Source organism: Coenobita brevimanus, chromosome 72 (genome assembly GCF_032717465.1).
Source record: "Coenobita brevimanus isolate Jiangsu-jjx chromosome 72, ASM3271746v2, whole genome shotgun sequence".
In the NCBI taxonomy this organism is placed as follows: domain Eukaryota; kingdom Metazoa; phylum Arthropoda; class Malacostraca; order Decapoda; family Coenobitidae; genus Coenobita; species Coenobita brevimanus.
The window spans coordinates 7,007,109-7,028,369 of NC_137025.1; the positions used below are offsets into that span (position 1 = coordinate 7,007,109).

At 41.9% G+C, this 21,261-nt stretch overlaps 1 protein-coding gene across 3 annotated transcripts in view; it reads right to left on the reverse strand.

Annotated features, from left to right (window-relative positions):
* Positions 1-21,261, reverse strand: part of LOC145407174 (serine-arginine protein 55-like) — an 86,537-nt gene that overhangs the window by 51,700 nt on the left and 13,576 nt on the right. For all 3 annotated transcript variants that reach the window (XM_080278203.1, XM_080278201.1, XM_080278202.1), the window contains exons 3-4: positions 17,439-17,509; positions 13,850-13,927 (exon numbers count right to left, since the gene is read on the reverse strand). In XM_080278203.1, the coding sequence (XP_080134329.1) occupies positions 13,850-13,927; positions 17,439-17,509 (149 nt within the window). The remainder of the gene's footprint in view (positions 1-13,849; positions 13,928-17,438; positions 17,510-21,261) is intronic.

A 21,261-nucleotide genomic window follows, 5' to 3' on the forward strand; every position in this document is an offset into this window, starting at 1 on the left:
CTAAGAAGGATTCTTGGGGTAAAGTGGCAAGACAGAGTTACAAATGAAAGAGTAAGGGATATTACGAGAGTGGAACCAGTTAATGAATATGTGAGACTGTCTCGCTGGAAGTGGCTGGGGCACATATACAGAAAAGAAGGTTGTTTAATACAGGATGTGCCAGAGTGGATTGCTAGAGGAAGAAGAGGTAGAGGTAGGCCGAGGGAAACCTGGTTGAGGACAATGAAAAAAGAAGCAGGAAAGAAGTGTTGGTGGGACCTGAAGGAGATGGCAAGAGACAAATATTGGTGGAGAGAGTTCACTGAGACCCTATGCATCCCGTGGGGTGCCACAGGAAATGATTGACTGATTGATTGATTGACTTGATGCTCATGATGTGTCCTATCATTTTTATGCTGACGACACCCAGCTCTATGTTAAGATGTCAGATATCAATGATACTAAGACAAATTTTGAATCTCTAATGTCTGATATTAAGATTTGGATGGCTAAGAGGAAACTTAAGCTGAATGATGGTAAAACTGAGATCATCATCATCATCAGAGGAAACAGAAGGGGTGATGACACTGACAATGCCCTGGCTCTGAACATTGGCGTGTCACAGCTGCATCCAGTCAGTTCTGTTCGAAATCTGGGTGTTCATTTTAATTCTAAGTTAAATTACAAAGAACATATTAATCAGGTTGTATGAGGGTGTAACTTGCATATCAGAAATCTGTACTCTGTGAGAAGATTCCTGAATAGACGGTGCCTCTTAACATTGGTCCATGCAGTGGCCTTGTCTCGTGTTGATTACTGTAATTCACTGTGGGTTGGTCTTCCAAATAATATACTAACAAAAGTTCAGTCTGTGTTGAACAGGGCGGCATGGCTTATCTTTGGTCAACCCCCGAGAACCTCAACTACCACGTTTCTGATTGAGTTGCATTTGTTACCAGTAAAGGCTAGAATTGAATTTAAACTGAGTCTTCTTACATTCAAGGTTCTTAAGTTTGGTGAACCGAAGTATCTTGCTGAATTGTTAAAACTCCCGCCGGCACGCCCGGGTGTGATGTTACGCAGTGAAGATGATTCCTTACGTCTTGATGAGCCAGGAGCCATTCACCAGTCATCTTTCTCTGATCGTTCGTTTTCATTTAGAGCCCCTAGTTTATATAACAAATTGCCATTGTCCATAAGACAACTCTCTACTGTTGAATCCTTTAAGAGACAGCTGAAAGCCTTTCTTTTTTCAAATTTCTATGACCTGGAGAGAGGTACTATGACGGATGACTATAGGGTTTAATTATTGCCACTTTCATGTATATATGATGTAGCTTGTATTATATACAAGAAATGTCACAATTCTTGTAATTGTAAAAATAATGTATGTGTGTCGAGCGCTAGTGAATTCCCAAAAGGAAGAACTGGCGCTTTTGAGAAACAAAAGGCCAGATTATTATTATTATTATTACTGATAATTGGACATGAACTGTAACTCTCCGAAGTTTGTATAAAAAATAACAAGCAAAAGGGCTATTTTGGTTCTAAGCTCACAAAGTTCTCCCCCCCCCCCCAAGTCCTATTTTCCTTCCCATTCTAATACAAAAGACAAAATTGTTGATTAGCTTTCACATGACACTAGCAGGCCTGAATGAAATATAATACCCAGTACTATAATACTCAGCTAATTTTCCAACTTTATTATACACCTCGCTGAGACATCTGCCATGATTTAGTGATTTTAGAGAGGGGAATCTGGGGAACACATAACACGGCCAAAAACCCTGGATACTGTATACGGTTACCACCCAGAGTAGTAAATGGTTTCCTGGGAACAGGAAACCATTTGGCTTGTCACTCAGAGTAGAGGCCATAAGGCAACACTACACTGAGTGAGTGGATGATGGGAACCCCCATCTACCACCCACACATTCAACGTGACAGCGTTTGGATTGGCTCTATCAGATAGTTATATGTGAAGCTACAGAATGTGTTGAAATTTTTTGGCCAATCTGATGGAGCCAAGGTTTTGAGGGCTTGAATGATGAATGAATGGAAGTGTGGCCCATTGCACTGGGCAAACTTTGGCTGTCTGGATGTTGCTACTCCTCACCATGCCCCAGGGTGGGAAAGGAAGTCCGGATGATGATAATGATATTAAACATCTGATCTGATCTGTAAATTCCTTGAAGTCATATGTAAATTCATACAGAATTATTATCCCACTAACTGCAGCTTAGAATCTGCAGTGCCTCTGGTATGGAGAAAAAAAAAGGGGAGGGGGGTCCAAATGATTTTTGCTCACAATGGCACAAAGGATGTGATGCAGTATGTGCTTCAAGTTTCAGGTTGATATGTGCAACAGATTAACTCCTACACTGTCCTGACTTTTTTTTCCTTCTTTTTCATCACCATCATCATCCGGACCTCCCTTCCCACCCCAGGGAGGGGTGAGGAGTAGCAGCGTCCAGACAGCCAAATTTTGACCAATTCAATGGGCCACGCTTCCATTCACTCATCATTCAAGCCCACGGAATCCTGGCCCAATCTGATAAGCCAAAAGGTTGCATCACCTACTGCAGCTTCACATAATTATACCTATCCAACAGTGTTCATTTGAACACTTCCATCAAAAAGGGGTGCCAAATCCCTGGTCATGCACTTCTCCACACAAAATTCATCCTGCCAGATTGATCTCTTGTCAGTCCCTTAGCCTCACCAACTTCCATACCCCCCTTCCTCACACACTCATCCATCATATCCCTCCACCTTCTTGGCCCACCTCGCCTCCTCCCTCCTTCAAACTTGCTCAGATATATGTTTTTCACCACTCTATTGTCATCCATGGAGTGGTGAAAAAGGTATATCTGAGCGAATGTGAAGGAGGAAGGAGGAGACACAAGGCGTTTTGTCAAATAACGATAAACGTCCCAAATATCTAAAAGTGAGATATAGGTCACAACACACTTGTCCGCCATTTTCTATCCAGTGGAAATGTTTTCATGGAACGATCATCTTTACAACATGGTTGAAAGTTGTATACAACGAGGTAGATTCCTGTTCCAACATGCTGCAGTTTAGTACATATAGCCTGTCTCTCTCCCATGGAAAGTTGTAGTGACAGAAAGATGAACATGCCAGCAAGCACTCCATGCTGCTAATGAGAAGTAGGCCTCATGATGAAATCACACCCACAGCCAATCAGTGGCCGTGTTTTGTGGGTGTATCAGCTGGTGAATGTGGTCAGACCCTGCCCTTCCCAGTCCTGTTTACACTGTAAGCCACAAAGATGTGCTTTGGTTTATGATTTATAGCGATTTACATCGGAACATACATAATGATGATGACCGGGAGGTCCCTGAACATACAAAGAAGTGAAAACATGATCCATCTTCTTGGAAACATGCAGTTGCCAAGCAAAAACAAAATGCTGGGGAAGCAAATGTGAGTTATAGCACAAAAACGAAAGTGCCAACTAGGCAAATCAGTCCTGATTGTAAGTGTGGCTGCTTCAACAACCTGAGCAATGATAAAGTGAGTGATTTATTTACAGCTTTGTGGGTAATGAGTGATTGACAGAGCATTACATTGCCAGTCACGTGAAAAGTGTTGCTATGAAGCAGCCTTGCGTCAAAGACCATAAATCACACAGCTCAGGTACGATTAGGGTATTGTGTTGAGTATGCCAAAGTAAATTATGATGCCTGCCAATCATCGTTCCTCAACATTCACAGTTTAGGTGAGTGTAGAGTTCATTCTGTACTAAACAACATGACTAATTGGATCAGTGGAAACTGATAAGCGAAGCACTGGTCCTAATCTGAAACAAGTTAGTGATGAACGGAAGGCACTAGACCAATGATATACTGGACTACTGTTAATCTTCAACCCCCCACAGCAGATTAAATACATGCAGAACTACTGTACATGGGTTGATTATTGTCCTTCTTTTCATTTCTGTGGTTATTTTCAAATTATTTTTTTTCCTCACAGAAGTACTATGGTATGGGGTTAATAAATGAACAGCATTATAAACTGATACATCATATATTTTGTATTATATTCTTACATGTCTCTAACCGCAAACACTGGGCAATATTTAACGTTGTCACCTCACTCTGGGCTATTTTTTGGAAACCACAGAAAATTGCTTGTTTCAAACCTTAACATCTTGGAAACTGGAGCACTTAGGGAAACGAATTAATGACCACTTTACTCACCAACTCTTCCTCTTGTGAATGAAAGTGTCCCCATGTCTCTAGGTCATGGTGCTGACGAGTAATGATGTGGGGAAGAAAACTAATTTTCGTTGCAGGAGTGGTGTGACACCAGGATGTGTTCGTGCGTCTACCCGCAACGCGGACTATGACTTCGCTCTCAATGTGACAGCTTACTCCACTACTAGATAAACTACCAAGGCATGCCTTATGGCACTATCACTGAGCTCTTTTCTAGTATCCTTGGACAAGAGGCTTGCCAGGGGTGGATGATGAAATTGGAAAAAGGCAGTGCGGAAGGTATCAGACAAAGAGGAACCTGCAGAAAGCACTGTGCACCTGGCAAAGGCAAGGAACATACTGACTCTCACCTGTGTGGTATAGAGGGACTCCCTTCCTACCCTTTAGTGGTAAGATGAAATGGCGGCCAGTTCAAACGGTGGCGGGAAGACACTCGTGTGTATAGCTGCTACCCAGCAGCCCCGTAGCAGACCGATTGAGACATGTATACAAGTTACCCGGCAGATTGAGGTTAAGGTATTTTACCAGCTCTATTTTTTGAGACATTGTCTGTTGAAACTGGGTTACTGGTTAATGAGTTACGACGAAACAAATTTCTAACATTTTATCTCAAAACCCTGATCTGGCACCTTGCATTATTTGACTAAACGCCTCATATACAAGAGCTTCACACCACTCAGCACTTGCTCAAATAAGTCACTTCTGGTCCATGCTTTGTTTTGCTTGAAAACAATTACTAATGCATCAAAGTGCTTTGCAACACGATACTTTTGCTCCCTGCAAATAGTGGGAGCAATCAGGTCAAAATTGGAACTGGCCCACAAGTTGCCCAGTTGCAACCATCCTCCCAAGTTTTGTAAAATCTTTTTTCCAGTTTTGGCTGTGCTACACAAACACGTACCCAGGATAATACAGCAGTATACTACATTATCAGTAATCCCTCAATCATCGAGATGTCCAGTATCCACATGATCCATTACCCAGACACTGATCTGGCTGTATTAAACCATTATACGTAAATTTTTAAATTTTATCCAAACAACATGCATGCGTCCGGGTGACAATTAAGGCTGTGTGAACATTTTCGCCCGCCCGGGTGGGAATAGCCCGGTGGCACCATGCTGTCAAGTTCAGTATTTCACCCAGCATCTGCTAGAGACCCTCTTAGTTGTTCCCAGTTCCCGCCTGGTGACTGTGCAATGAGCAGCTCCTCTCAGAGAGCTGTTATGGCAGAGTACATTGTGCCTTTAGTGCTTGTTCACTACCTGCTTGAGACTCATCAGTGTATGCCACTAGACCACACAGGACATACTGTGCAGTGCAACAGCTTTGCCAGCCACAGTGAAACAGTCAAAGCCAAGGAGCTAATGGGCTATACAGCACGATGCCCTGCGAGGAATCATGCGTGCTGAATATTTTATTCTAGCATACTGTATTGTACCACGATTTATTCTATCTTACCATGATTTTATTCCATTTTACCATTATGTTTTGTGTCTCCACTGCATTTATCTTCAGTAGCCGGTTATTTCATTTTTTTTTTCCCCCCAAGTCACTGCACGGTATGGCCCTGCAGTGGTGATTGCTTTTCTGTGGTTGACGGTCTGCTGCCTTACTATGGTAATCGCTTGGTTGTGGTATACAGGTCTGCTTGACCACACAGAGTAGTTTTAAACAACAGGAACAAGTGTTGTACGATGTACTGTAGCGGTCTTTCACAATGGCTTTATAAGTTAGGTTATGTGCGAAGGAAGGCCAAGGGAGAAGTCCATTATCCAGATGGACCCACTTTCCAGGCATGCCTTTGGCCCTATTATGTCAGATGATGGAGGGATTACTGTATAATCAATTAGGGGGAAAGACTGACACTATAGCTGGCAGTTCAATAAAACCAATATTGTTACAGGGACTTAACAATCTATGGTTTAATTTTAACTAAATTTTGATTAGTGGATACCTTGAACAATATGTATTCACTTCTTTCAATTTTGGGTGAGCTTATGGTGTGTACCATGATACTGTACAGATATATACAATAGAACATTGATTTAACCAACGTCAATTCAAGATAATCAATTTTAACCCATACTGTGTTAGATCTACGTCCTGCAGCACTAAGAAGTCATTGCATGCAATCAAAGAAAAATGGAAGGTAATAATGTATCTTGCTAACTTCAGATATTTCTCTGCTTCGCTGACAATGCTGATTTAGGAGCGAGGGAAGCGATTGACAGTTTTCACAGCTGCTCAGCTCTCTCAGTAACCTTGAAGATTTTAGAGATTGAGTGGCACCAACATGACTCAATTCAACCAACTTTCTGGCTTTGGTGATTACTTTGATTAGTGCCAGGGATTTTATATTGATTTATTAAGCCCATTTACCCACAAAAATATAAAAATAAATCAAAAATCGGTTCACAAGCTCACAGCTGCTCTGCTCTCTCAGTAACCTCGTAGATTTCAGAGGTTGAGTGGCACCAACCTGACTCAATTCAACCAACCTTCTGGCTTTAGTGATTACTTTTATTAGTGCCAGGAATCTTATATTAATGGATTATGCTCATTTAGCCAGAAAAAACAACACACAATCAAAATCAGATGGCGTAGAGGGTTATCAGCCCCCCCCCCCAGCATGGTACAAGTTATGAGACTCTAAAGTAAAGACACATTACCATTATCAAGTGGAACTTTTCTATTTAGAATGAGTCAGATTTAGTGTGTCATTTTCCTACCAGACGCTAGTGTTTCGCCCCACCCTCTTGTCCCAGCAACAAAATTACGTCATTTTTGTCCTTCATTGTTGTCATATGAGTTTGTGTTTATGAAGGTGTTTCTTACTTGGAAAGATGTTACAATTTCTGCATACAAAATGACAAGCAAATATTGCTTGTTTGGAAAACAAATATTTAATTTTAGATATACAGCGTGCATTAACTGTACAGTACAAATTAGTAAAATAATGTTTTGTACAGCAATCAGCTGATGTAGCGGCATTAGCAGACACATCTATGCGTTTAGTTGGGGTTGAGCATCTGCAGATAATGACTTACCTAGCTAGACATAGTGACAAAAAACTTAGTTGTCTGAAGAAAAAGTACATAGTGGGTGGTGCCAACAAGGTGAGAGAGAGGACGGGGCCTGATCGAAAAGTATCTGACCTTTTCCAGTGTGTGTGTGTGTGGGGGGGGGGGAGTACATACTTTAATCCCCTTCTAAGTATGCCCCTTGAGAATCAACACACCTAGCCTGGCACTCCTTCTATTGCTGAAAACATAAAGTCAGTTTTGGGGATCGCCAACAAGATCTTTGTCTCACTTGTCTATCTCATTTGTGTCCTCAAATCACAGCAATATCTTTAATTTAAGAAACAGCCTTAAGTCACAGGCAGCCATGCCATGACAGTAGAGAGCCTGCTTGACCTTGTGATCCTGTGTTTGGCCAAAGTAAATCCTGAATAAAATGAGATGAGTGAGCATGGAGTGTTGTGATGGTGGAGCTGCAAGTCCTCAGCCTCCCAGAACTCTCATCTCTGGTGACACTGCATTATGTAGGCAATTGAGAACACCCAGGCAGTACTCTTTATTTACTGACTAGCCTTCCGGAGTGTATTCATAATGACCAACAATCTGGTAGACCAAAAAAAATTAGCATGAGCTTCACCTTGCTCCAAACATGTCGTGCCTTCTTTGGCCCACAGTTTCATCACCAAAATCTGCTGAATCTTTCTAATGGTTTCAGATTGCATAGCACCAAGCTTCAGGTAAAATTTGAAGCAATAACTTTGCTCAATTTGCTGTCATCGCCGCACAAAATAAAAAAATGACAAACAAGAACAAGTTCTCAAACACACACTGCTCGGCAGCAACTGGGCTGGGAAGCAGCAGAGAGCATTATTTGACTGCAGTACTGAACATATTCAAGCATGTGCACAATTCAAAGTCATGCTAAACTGAATCGCATCCCCATGCTCTTACTGGTCTACAAGAAGGGGGGGGGGGATGTGATTGGATACTTTTCAATCAGACCTCATGTATGCACATGTGCATACATGTGTGTGTGTGGCTGCTGATCGAGTGTTGATTTTTGACAATATAAGTAAAATCCTACGAAAACACAATGTTTTGCTTATTCAAGGTGGGGTGAGCATGCATCTACATGATGTGACACTGGAATGGCCATGGAACCTAGACAATCCACTGTTATGCTGCAGGAACAGTGTAGGCCAACCACACAGTACACAGCACCTGCAACTTGTTTTCAGGGTGTGCCTGATCAATTTGGACAACCCTCTGTTATGCTGCAGGAACAGCATAGGCCAACCACACAGTACACAGCATCAGCAACACATCTTCAGAGAGTGCTTGATCAGTACTATACAACCCCTGTAATGCTGCAGGAACAGTGTAGGCCAACCATGCAGTACACACCAGCAGCAACTTGTCTTCAAGGGATACTTCATCAATTGATGTCAACTCCCCCCCCCCCCACCTGCAGGTGACTTTACACTCCCTCTTGTGTCTTTCTTTCCTTCATTCTTTCCTTTTCCTTCTCCCTGTGGATGACTCTACACTGAGTGACAAGCCAAATGGTTTCCTGTACACCAGGAAACCATTTACTATGCTGGGTGGTAACCATATAACCAAATTTTGGCTCCTGGTGGTTTAGTGGGTAATAAAGGTGTTCCAATCGGATTGAGCCGGTGAAGTTTTGTATCCAAGGGGTGGTTGGGGTTTATTGTTCACATAATGCCACTCAGGGATGAGTGAGGCTGGCCACTCTTAAAGGCCAGGACCAACTTTCCTAGCCCCGGGCTCCAACGCTCCTCATGGGGCAACGTAGGATTAGATGATGGATGGATGAGGAAGAAGGAACCAAGGGCTGCGAGCCAGCAAAATTGCTCCTTCCAAGAGAAAAACAAAATACAGGAGAGAGCCAAATTCAAGATCCGTTCATTTCGAGATGCCTGGACACACTGCATTTGAAAGACTGGAGATCATAAGAAGCAGGAAATATAGACAGAGGGAGACAGGTCCAGAGTTGACCTGTTGCATAAATGAGGGACTGGGAGTAACAGTTAACTCTTGCATTAGAGAGTTGGACAGAAAAGGGATGAGAGTCTGCTGCTAGACGGGTGCTACACGACCGTCTTAGAGGTGGAGGAATGCATGCAGACGGTTCAGAGGAGCAGTGACCATTGAAGTAGCGATAGAAAAGAGATAAAGATGCAACAGTGCGGCGAAGAGACAGAGGTTGAAGGGAGTCGGTAAGAGAAGGAGAGTTAATGAGACGAAAAGCTTTTGACTCCACCCTATTGAGAAGAGCTGTATGTGGGGAGCCTCCCCACTCATGAGAGTTGTACTCCACACAGGGGCAGATAAAACCCCAGTATAGAGTCAACAACTGTGCAGGAGTAAAGAAGGAATGGAGTCAGCTTAGCACAACTAATCTCTTAGAAGCAGATTTTAGAAGAGATGTAATGTGATATTTCCAATATAAGTCCCGGGTAAATGAAACCTCAAGCATGTTCAAGGATGATACAGGATTAAGGTAAATGTTATTAAACATTAGTGGGTATACCTGTGGAAGATAGTCGGGTTGATAGGTGTAAAAATTGAGTCTTTGATGCATTAAAAACAACCAGATAATTTTTACCCCAATCAGAGATATGAGCCAAGTCAGACATTAGGTGTGCCATAGCCTCAGCCCTAGTTTGTTGAAGTAACTGGTGAGATGGACATTGCGGGAACCGAATGGAAAGGTGAAGGGTGGAGTCATCAGCATATGAGTGGATAGGGTCAGATGTACAGCTTAGGAGATCATTGATGAATAAAAGGAAGAGATTTGGTGATAGGACAGAGCCCTGAGGAACACCACTGTTAATAAATCTAGGAGAAGAACGATGGCCGTCTACAACAGCGGCTATAGAACGACCAGAAAAGAAGCTAGAGATGAAGGCACATATAGAAGGATAGAAACAGTAAGAGGGCAGTTTGGAAATTAAAGATTTATGCCAGACGCGATCGAAAGCCTTTGAGATGTCAAGTGCAATGGCAAAGCTTTCGCCAGTTCCGAAAGGAGGATGACCGGGAGTCTGAAAGGTAGGTGAGAAGATCACCAGTGGAGCGTCCCTGACGGAACCCATACTGACTATCAGAAAGAGGGTTGCGATAGGAAAGATGCTTTAAAAGTTTTCTATTAAGAATTGTCTCAAAAACTTTTGAGATACAGAATGTTAAAGCAACTGGACAATAGTTAGAGGGTTGGGAATGGTCACCCTTCTTTGGAAGTGGCTGAATGAGAGCAAACTTCCAGCAAAAAGGAAAGGTACAAGTTGACAGACAAATGCAAAAGAGTTTGCCTAGGCAGGGTGTATGCCTAGGCAGGGTGTAAGCACAGAAGCACAGTTCTTGAGAACAACATGAGGGACTCCATCAGGCCCATATGCCTTATTAGTATTGAGGCCTGTGATGGCAAAAGATACATAAGCTGAAGAAATTTTAATGTCAGCCATGAGGAAGTCAGAGGGGAGGAAGTGATGGTGGAACAGCACCGGAATCGTCTAAGGTGGAATTGGAGGAGAAAGTCTGAGCGAAGAGATCTGCTTTATCAGTAGAAGAAGTAGCTACAGAGCCATCAGAGTAGAAAAGAGGAGGGAAGGATGATGAGGTAAAGTTGTTTGAAAGGTTTCTGGCAAGGTGCCAGAAGAAGCGGGAAGAATTCGAGTTAGAGAGTTGAGAGCATTTAGTACGAATGAAATTATTTTTAGCAGAGCGAAGAACAGACTTAGCACGATTCTGGGCAGGAATGTATATAAGATGTGATTCCGGGGTGGGTTGGCTCTGGTACCTTTATAGGCCCTCTCCTTGTTGCAGACAGCATTAGAACAAGTGTGATTAAACCAAGGCTTTCTTGCATTAGGCAAAGGATATGAGAAAGGAATGTACGCTTCCATGACCGAGAGAATAACCTTCGTAATGCGCAAGGCACACCCAGATGGCTCCCGGCCATGGAAGCAATAATCATTCCAGGGAAAATCAAAGAAGTACTGCCTGAGGGCCTCCCAATCCGCAGCTCCAAAGTGCCACAGACGACGTTTCTTTGGAGGGTCTGCAGGCCGTACCGGAGCGATAGGACAGGTTAACCCACCGCGTCCCGGAGACGTGAATTCACGTCCTCACATGATGTGCACTCATATCCCGGAGACGTGAATTAACGCGGCAACATTGCAAGGTCCCTAATTTGCACAATTTTCAATTTTCAAGAGTGATTTTTGGCACGTATACACGGGACACCTTCCTCTATTCCTCTACAAGATGCCAAGCAGGGACAATGCCTTACACCGCATAACCTCTCCCCCCCCTGCACGCCATTGTCTCGGCAATTCACCTGTCACCAGTGACCTGGCCAATAAAGACATTCAAGGCCAGAGTGATTCCCCAATTGATGACAATGTGGAGGACAAAGTTTACATAGCATTAGAGGAAGAAACATGCAGAAATGATGATCAGGTAATGTGGGAAAAAAAGGTCATGAATGGTGATGAGTCAGTGAGTGAAGCAATGCTTATAATGTCTATATTACTGTTTGAAAACCAATATACTCTTGTACTACATATAAATTCGTACCAAGTAAATAAATAAATACTGTTTATGAGTGGATAAAATAGTTACCCTCCCATAGAGCTCGTTTTCTTTGGTACCAGCCTGTTAGAAAACCCAGACAGGTAAGGAGGTACTCGTACCTAGATCGAGTATTTTAAACCTCAGGTGAGCGATTTCTCTATGAATTTTCGATGTTTCTCACCAAAAGCGGATGTTTGAGCTAAAAAATAAAAAATAAAAAAAATAAATAAATAAAAAAAAGGTCCAAAAATGTCGGGACTGGGGCGTACCACTGCCCAGAAAACATCGGGATGGGGCGGGTTAAGGTGATAAGGTTGTGATCAGAGGAGCCCAACGGAGAGAAAAGATTAACAGTGTAAGCAGAAGGATTAGTTGTAAGGAAGAGGCCAAGTATGTTGGAGCTCTCTCCAAGGTGGTCTGGGATACAGGTAGGGTGCTGTGCAAGCTGCTCTAGGTCTTTAAGGATCAAAAAGGTGTAGGCTTGTTCACCTGGTGGATCAGTGAAAGGAGAGGAGAGCCAAAGGTGGTGGTGAACACTGAAATCTCCTAGAATGGAGAAATGGATAGAATGTGTTCCATCGTAAAAGTAAGATAGTCAAAGAATTTTTGATAGTAGAATTAGGAGATAAGTAAACAGCGCAGATATATTTAGTCAGGGAATGCCAGGAAAGCCGAAGCCAAAGTGTAGAGAATTCAGAAGAATCGAGTTCAGGAACACGAGAGCAAGATAAGTTGTTGCGTATATATACACAACAGCCACCTTTGGCTTTGAAATGAGTATAGAGAAAGTAGGACGATACAGAAAAGGGTCTGCTGTCAGTTGCCTCAGACAGCTGAGTCTCAGTTAGAAAAAAGAAGGTGAGGTTTAGAGAAGGAGAGATGGTGCTCAAGAGTGAAAGTTAGAGGAAAGGCTGTGAATGTTGCAGAAATGAAGAAGAAGAAGTCAGACAGTGGTTCCAGGCATCCTGAGTCGTCACCAGGAGAGGGGAGGAAGGTGGGGGCATTTATGCCCCCCCACCCCGGGGACTCCGAGGCCACGTCTTTTGCGGCCATGATTTATTAACTTTGGAAAAGGAAGTGTGGTGTGTTCTGTGAATGGAGTTTGGTGTTGATAGTTAGAGAAACTTGTATTGGAGAGCATGCTGGTCTACTCTCTGTGTTACTGAGACACTGAAAAAGTTCAGCAAAGGGGGATGGTCGGGACCTAATAAATGTATTTTTGGTATTTTGTCTCAAGTACCAAACTAACTCATCCTTCTGAAACAATAATACAGTTAAGTGCTGAATCAATTAAAAGTGAGTTCCTCTGGAAGCTACCTCGTGTTAAATCAAAGTCTTACTGTATTAAATATTTTCAACCGGTACAAAACAAAATCAGAAAATACAACAAAATCCAGTTTCTATTTGCCTTCTGTTCAATCTAGAAGCAGCAATGCCTCGATAAACTGCCCTGCTGTTAAATATCTTTTAAGACTCTGACAGGCTTACAAAGATTTAGCGAGGGTTTACTGTACTTCTATTTTCGTAACTCATCAAATCCAGTTTTATGGTTATGTGATAAAAGAAAGCATACTGAAACATACAGAGACAAATTATCAGGAATGTATCCACTATATTTTAGCCATATTGAGTACCAGAAAAAAAAAAAAAAAGTGGTAAATTCACTTTTAAACACTTTCTACTGAGTTACATCAATTAGAGCCAGGTCCTCTACTGAGGTAAGTCAAGGTTTACAAGTTAATGCGCCATAATTATTACCCCTCTAATACTTTGGACAATTCTGATACCCACCTCTAGCTAGCAATAGATGTTTTTAAGCTGAATGGCAAGTAGGAGCTTGAGAACATTAATACTGCCACCAATAATTCTCATGGTCAAGACAACTCTAGTGCTGTATTCCAGCTAATACAAAGCAACTTTATTCAAATGATAGTGAGTCACAGGAGCATGATAAGATATAAGTTCAAAACACATGACATTTTCATTTAATCCAGGGTTGCCTCATACCTGGAATGAAATCCTCTAGGTGGTGGTGCCCGTGGCCAACGCATCCTGGGGGCAGCACGAGCCTTTTCCACTGTCACACTGAAATAAAAAAATAAATAATGAGTCCATAACCTACTGTACAATTTCAAGATCCTAAGGTATGGCATGGCATACTTAATATAAAAAAAAAACTATAAAGGTTCACAATGCCTTGCATGTTATAAAAAATAATAATGTTATCTACAACCACTGTTGTGGCATGAGCATCAGTGCCACGCCGAGATAGGCAGAAGTTTCATTGATGTCTACACACAAGACAAGACAGCCACAGTTTTTGCCAATGAAGTGGACTTGCAGCAGACACTGCCCACGCCATGACTGACTACAAGTGCCCAGTATTACAGATGCAAAATGTGGACGTATAATCTGGGGATCCACGACCTGAAAGCCAACCATCCATACTTCTATGTGTGGAATGAGAGCGAGGCCAGGCCAGGCTCGTGTGAGGTGGCCAGCTGTCTCCTCCATTTTATCAAGAATTGTGTGCCCAATGATATCCTAAAATTCTTGGTCTTTAGCGACAACTGTGCGGGGCAAAACAAAAATATCAACATCGTGCTCCTATACCTCCGCTTGCTTTACTCAAACCAGTTGTCCTCAATACACCACTACTACTTGGAGCCAGGGCACAGCTACCTGCCCTGCGACCGGGATTTTGGTGTGTTAGAAAAGCACCTCAAGGGCAAGGAAGTATACACAACTGAGCACTACATGAAGCTCATGAAGTCCTGCCGAAAATCAGACCCAGCCACCGTAGTCAGGATGACAGCCGACGACTTTTTTGACTTTGACGTCCTTCAGCGGCACACGACCAAGGCCCGGCAGACGAACATAGGCTTCAAGGCAGCTCGGCGCATTATGGCAGATAATGACTACCTCCAGGGTGTCAAGGTGTGTGGGGGGTATAGCGACAACTACCACGAGGTACGAGAGTGGAAACTACAGAAGGGCAGGTAGGAGGAGCACGACCCTGCGTTTGACCTCGCACAGGTAGACCTCCCAAAGAAGTACCCCTCAGGTGTACCTATGAATAGGAAGAAGCTACAACACCTCAAGGAGCTCCTTCAGTACATCCCTGTGGCATACACACGGGCATACACCACCCTGTTTGCAACCCAAGACAACATGGATGAGGAAAAGAGTGAAGTTGTGGACGACCTCTACGATGATGTCCTCGACTACTAACCATCAGCCCCCCCCCCTTCCTCTTCATCTTGGTGTGGTTGGAGTTGTAAATAGTTGGTGAGTATTATACCTTCATTGTGTCAGTCATTAACAATATAATGGTTATCATACACACAATAAAACAACCTGCTGCCGATAAGATGAAAGTTTTTAATAAAATAACTATAGGAAAAATATTAATTATAGGAATTTTTGGCTGAAAATTTCACAGTACCTTAGTTTCATTTACATCTAATACAGGAATGAATTTCAAGTTGATTGAACAATAATTACTATACACTGAAAAAACACTATCGCATGTTTTACTCTGTGTGTGTGTGTGTGTGTGTGTGTGTGTGTTTTATATTTTTTCCTGCAGTATAAATTTGCCTCTTCCAGAGGATGCTAATGATATATAATAACATGCTATTCTGTAATATTCTACGTCTGCCACCTATACCTGAACTTTAAACGCTCATAACTAAAAAAAAGAAAAAAAATGGCGCATTCGCCCCTTGTCCACAAGACGCCTCATGTGACATTAGCAACGCTGACTATTGTTGGACACTGGCAGTACTGACAGATGATACAAGTCACCACTTGCAAGCCCGGGCGAATTCAAAATAACACAGAATCACAAAAGTGACGCCCCGCAGTATGATCCATTGCGCCCGAGCGTCATGAAAGTGATGCCCCACGGTTTAGGGGTTAATATGCAAACATATGGCCCTATAATGTGGATACCTCATACAGCGGGACCTTCTGGATACAATATTCCCACGTTGGGTAAGTGCTCGCTGTATTGTAAGCAAAATCTACTTTAGTTCTAGTGTTTGCAAAAGGATTTCCATCTGTAGTTTTTGGCAATCTAACCCCCTTAATTCTTGCTACTATTAGATTATTTTATTCAGTTTTTGGGAGACCTTCAGCAGAAAGGGTTAATAAAAGCTTTATTTAACCTCTCCAGCTCAACCCCCTCCCCACCCCCAAAAGGAGGGAGGACCCAAATGCTAAAGGCTAGAAGCCCACAATGTTGTTCCCTTCAAGAAATGACATGCAAGAGACAGCCAAAGTCAAGATTTATTAATTTCAAGATGCCTGGACACATTGTGCTGCCTGGGTATCATAGGCATGGGTAAATGCAGACTGAAGTAGAGAGTTCCAGAGCTGACAGCTGAATACCACTGTCTGGAGATGGCAACAATAATATGGAAAATATCTCATCAGACAAATGGGTTTACCTGACTGAACACAAAGGGCATTTCATTCATGAAAACAACACAGCCACAGCATGGCTACAAAGAAATAGTAAAATACAGTAAATCCTAACTTTATCATACTCTGCTAGACTGAATATCGGATTTGATACAATCTGAGGGCCCCAAACAAACCATACCAGATCTCATTTGCAGGCACCTTTGCCATGATGACGTACCCTCTGTGCAGTATGTAATTTCTTGACAACGGGAGCATATGATGGTGTACCCAGGATGTCAAAAATCAATGCTATACTCTGGGGGGTAGAAGAGGGCTGTCTAAAGCTTACTAGCTCTTACTCCTCCTACTCGGAATATGGTACTGGTGAGAGATAAGTTCATGGCAAAGTGGTTAAAAAGGAAAAAAAACATGTGAATCTACTGAACAACTATAGGCCCACTGGAAACTTTTTTTTGCATTTAACATCTACTATCTGTTACATGGGGCATATGACGCAAGGCTACTGGATCGTCCCCATTTACCGAATGACTCAGAACATGTTACCAATGCTGGCATCAGTTTTTCTCACCCACTTTGGCTACACTGGGGAGGGCAAAGGTGTGAAATTATGAGTGAAGTTAGTGTAAAATGAGCGAGATTTTCATTTTTAACAACAGATTATGCTCTATTACTCATTTCCTTTCCATTATGAGCTTGGAATCCTACTTCAGGAAGATGGGGGGGGGGGTTGGCTTTACCATATTATCAGCTTTATCAGGTTGAGCTTTCCCCCCCAACTGATCCGGTAGAGAGGCTCTACTCCGCTGTAATGTGACAGCCAACAGCACTCTTGGGAACACTGTCTTCTCTCAGGAGCTTAATACACAGTGGCCAAACAAAACTCAGTGAAGCTTTGGTAGTTACTACACATCAATCTTAATTTTTCCAGATTTCTTGGGGGGGTGAACTACAGTAGCACTCATCTGAACCAGCCCTGTGAAGTACTGGTTCATCCCCTTCCCCCAAACCATTTTATGGCAATCCTTATACATCTACATTCCCTGGTCAGCACCTGTGATGGAGCAATTGCCATGGCAGCAGTCAGACCGGCTTATGTGCAAGCAGTGCTAAAAACTTCTGGGTACAATAAGACTGCCTTGGAAATAACTTTGAAAAAAGCACAACTTACCGACCGCCCAGCAGTTCCTTTCCATTCATCTCATACACAGCATCGTCTGCATCTCGGTCATCATCAAACTCCTGCAAGACATAATATGCACTTTTTACACATGGTAATTAACCTGTGCTTCTGATTTTTTTTATTCAAAATTATTCAAGACAGAGTAAACTTTTTATTTCTATTTTGTAAAGTATATACAAAATGTCTGATTCTATGGACATGCAACGTTCTGAAAATATCAATTCTTCTAAAGTAATACAGAACACATAAACAAAATAATTAAAACTGGAGAAATCTTATGACTCTGTCAGTGTTTACTTGCAAACTTAGTGTGCTCCTAACACTACCATTAGCAGCACTACTTGGTGGATAGTGCTTCCCACAGGTCACCCTGGGTCACTGAATTAAGCCCAGTGAGTTCAGAAATACCTCTGGAGTTAGCCTAGGGCCAAACTTTACCTCCATTATTTTGAGTGTTAATTTGAATCTTCGTATTTACAATGGATCCCCCTCAAAAACCCCACAGGATTCACCATAATTTATTTTAAGGACGACAGGTACTGTACTTAAGCAATTAACATGAATATGGACACTTTGCAACTTATAAAATAAATGTAGGTGAGGCTGTTAGAAGATGGCACACAGGTAACACAGCAGCAGTGTCTGAATGCCCGAGTTCAGTGTTTATGTCAATGTAACTTATTCTGCAGTAATTGATGATTAATGCTCAGTACTGCATTTCCTTGGTGTCAGTAGGTGGGGGCGCTCACCATCCACTCACTCGACATAGTGCTGCTCTCGGGTGTCTGCCCTTTCCTCGTCTTCATCCTTCTTTCCTTCCATCCTCTTGTCTTTCTTTCCTCACCCTTCTTCCTATGGGTGACTTTACACTCCCTCGTCTGTCTTTCTTTCCTTCATGCTTTCCTATTACTTCTGCCTGTGGGTGACACTACACTGAGTGACAAGCCAAATGGTTTCCTGTACACCAGGAAACCAATTATTACTCTGCGTGGTAACCATATAACCAAATTTTGGTGCCCTTTTTTTTTTAATGCAGATATACATGAAATAAAAACATAATACCTGCAAGAAAACTTCTTCACTAGATTGCCGTGAAGAAAAAATCAGTTCTCTGTAGGTAATTAGCCTACTCTTAGTTTTTAGCTATATTCTTGAAACCTAAAAACTGTATCAAAAAGCCTCAAACACTACTGGAAAGCTGAGGAAATTCTCTTTCTAAAGATGTAATAACAATTATAAGTATGAAGGAAAACATTCGAGCTATGATATTGGGAAGTGAGACTGATGTTCCCAAATGCTTATTCACACCAGCCTAATGTACTTCTATTCATACTTTTACAGCTATATTCCTTTTTTGCTTATTGGTCAGAACAAACATCGGTGAATAAGATGTAGTTTTTATGGCAATATATGAGGTCCTCAGATGCAGTGGGACGCATATGCTGTTTTTTAAAAATAAAGAAGAAAATAAACTTCAAGGTTTTATACTCATAAAAAAATTACCAAAAAAGATAGAAAGTTCCAGTTTGTTTCATTTGAAAGCTGTGGTCCTCACAATTTTACTGTGGCTGTTTCATGAAGTTCAGGATAAATGTGCAAAGTTCAGTGCATGTGCAACAACCCCCCTATTGTTTTTTTGTTTGTCATGTACTGTCTGTCATGTTGTTGTGCACTGTAAAGCAACGAAAACTGCAAAAATTTTCTTAGCTCAATAGTAATTAACCGCTAAAGTCCGCAATAGTTTCGGGCAGGGCCTCCCACAACCGGAATTCGGGGTGTTTTGGCGAGTTTCACCAAGGGCAAATGGATCGTGTTCTGGCTAAAGAGGAAGAATTTACACACCTGACGACACAATCCGTACCCCCATAGGCCTAATGGTTACCGCACAATCGCGCATCAAACTTAAAAAAAAGCTTATGATAGTTACCCTTCGAAAACAATCAAAAACATGAAAAATTTGATAACTACATATTTTTCTTATTGAAACAGGTCATTTCAAATTGTTTTGTCACACCCACCATGAAAACAGGTGTATGTAGGGGTGGGGAGATTACTAGGATGTGGGGAAATAAAGTAAGCTGTGGAAAGTGGGCCTATAGGTATAGGGGTTGGAAATAACCAGCTTTTCGCATGAAAAGAAAGCACTTCAGTGTATTCTGTAACATCTACCATGAAAGCAGGTGTATGTAGGTGTGGGGAGATAACTAGTGTGGGGAGTAGGCCTACAAGGCCTTAGTGGTACTCAGGGAGAAAAATTTTGGCAACAACCAAATTCTCTTGTGGAAACCCTCCATTTCAATGGGATTTGTCATACCAGCCATAAAAACAGGTGTGTATGTAAGTGTTGGGAGATAGAACAGGTGTTGGGAATAGCCCTACAAGGCCTTATAATCATTCCAGAAAACAGACATATAAATGTTTATAACCATCAAAGACATCAAAATAAAGTTGAATAATGCTATAGCTGCATGCATAAGGGGAAAAAAAAAAACAATAATTTGTTTCCGATTTCTCTTTTGATTGTCCTATCTATCTATCACACTTACCATTACAATTATCACATTATCATTACACTTCATCACACTTATCATTACAATTTTGGCAACAACCAAATTCACTTCTGGAAACTCTCCATTTCAATGGAATTTATCACATCAGCCATGAAACGTATGCAACGCATTGCCTTTCGAGTACGTTGAAAGTAACCAGACCTGGATGTGTGGTGGGAAACATTTGCACCTTGCCGGTGCTAATCACAGTCATGATAGCCTAGGCTGACTCTGGCCAACACACCAGATAACAAGAACACGTGGGTAAAATGCAAAGGAATTAAAAAAAATAAGTAATCAGTAGTCAATCATGAAACATACATGCACATGTGTGTTCACTGTGGGGGGGGGGGGAAAGCTAACCAACATTGTCGAGCGTAGCGTTGTGTGTTCGTAACGCAACGTTAAGGAGAAAAGAGACGTATACAAAATTTGGAATGAAAGTACAGTAATCCCGCATTTTTTGCGGATTTTTTGTCTACGGTTTTGCCCTCTCGCGGATTTTCTTAGCATTAATAAGTTCAACAAAAATATCCTTGAATATACAGAAAAAAAAAAAATTGAAATTCCCGCAGCTTCCAATTGTAGCGCGGTAAACTCACGCCACCCTCTGTCCCTTTCCCGTGGCCCCTCTGCCAGTGTTACCATATCTAGCATAATTTTATTCTTTTAGCATAATTTTGATCAAATTTTCGAGTCTGGAATATTTTTTAGCATATTAGAAGTTTTAGAATCATTCTAGCATAATTTAGAATGGAATGGAATATTTTTGGAATAATTTTATAAAAGCTACAAATCAGAGAGAGAGAGAGACGAATAAGGTAAGATGTTTGAATAGTTGGTTACTTTCAGTTTGGGCTTGGTTGGGTTGGATTAGGTTAGGTTAGGTTAGGTTGGATTAGGTTAGGTTAGGTTAGGTTTTAGGTTCGGTTCGGTTCGGTTAGGTTAGGATAAGTTTGAGCTTTGTACTTTACCCATGAAACCTAGGTTTTTCCGATGGATTTTGGTATGATTCATTCGATTTTCAGCTTCATTTCAGTCGGAAATGACCATTTTCTGTGTTTCCCCCCCTCCCTATAACCCCCGATTCCCCAAAGATCCCTCATTATTTCAGGGGGATGGGGGGGGTCATATCTCAAAATCTGGTTATTTCCGACGGAAATGATGCTCAAAATCGAACGAATCACATCAAAATCCATCAGAAAAACGGAAGTTTCGTGGGAAAAAGCAGTATGGGTAGATACCGATATTTATCCTCTTAC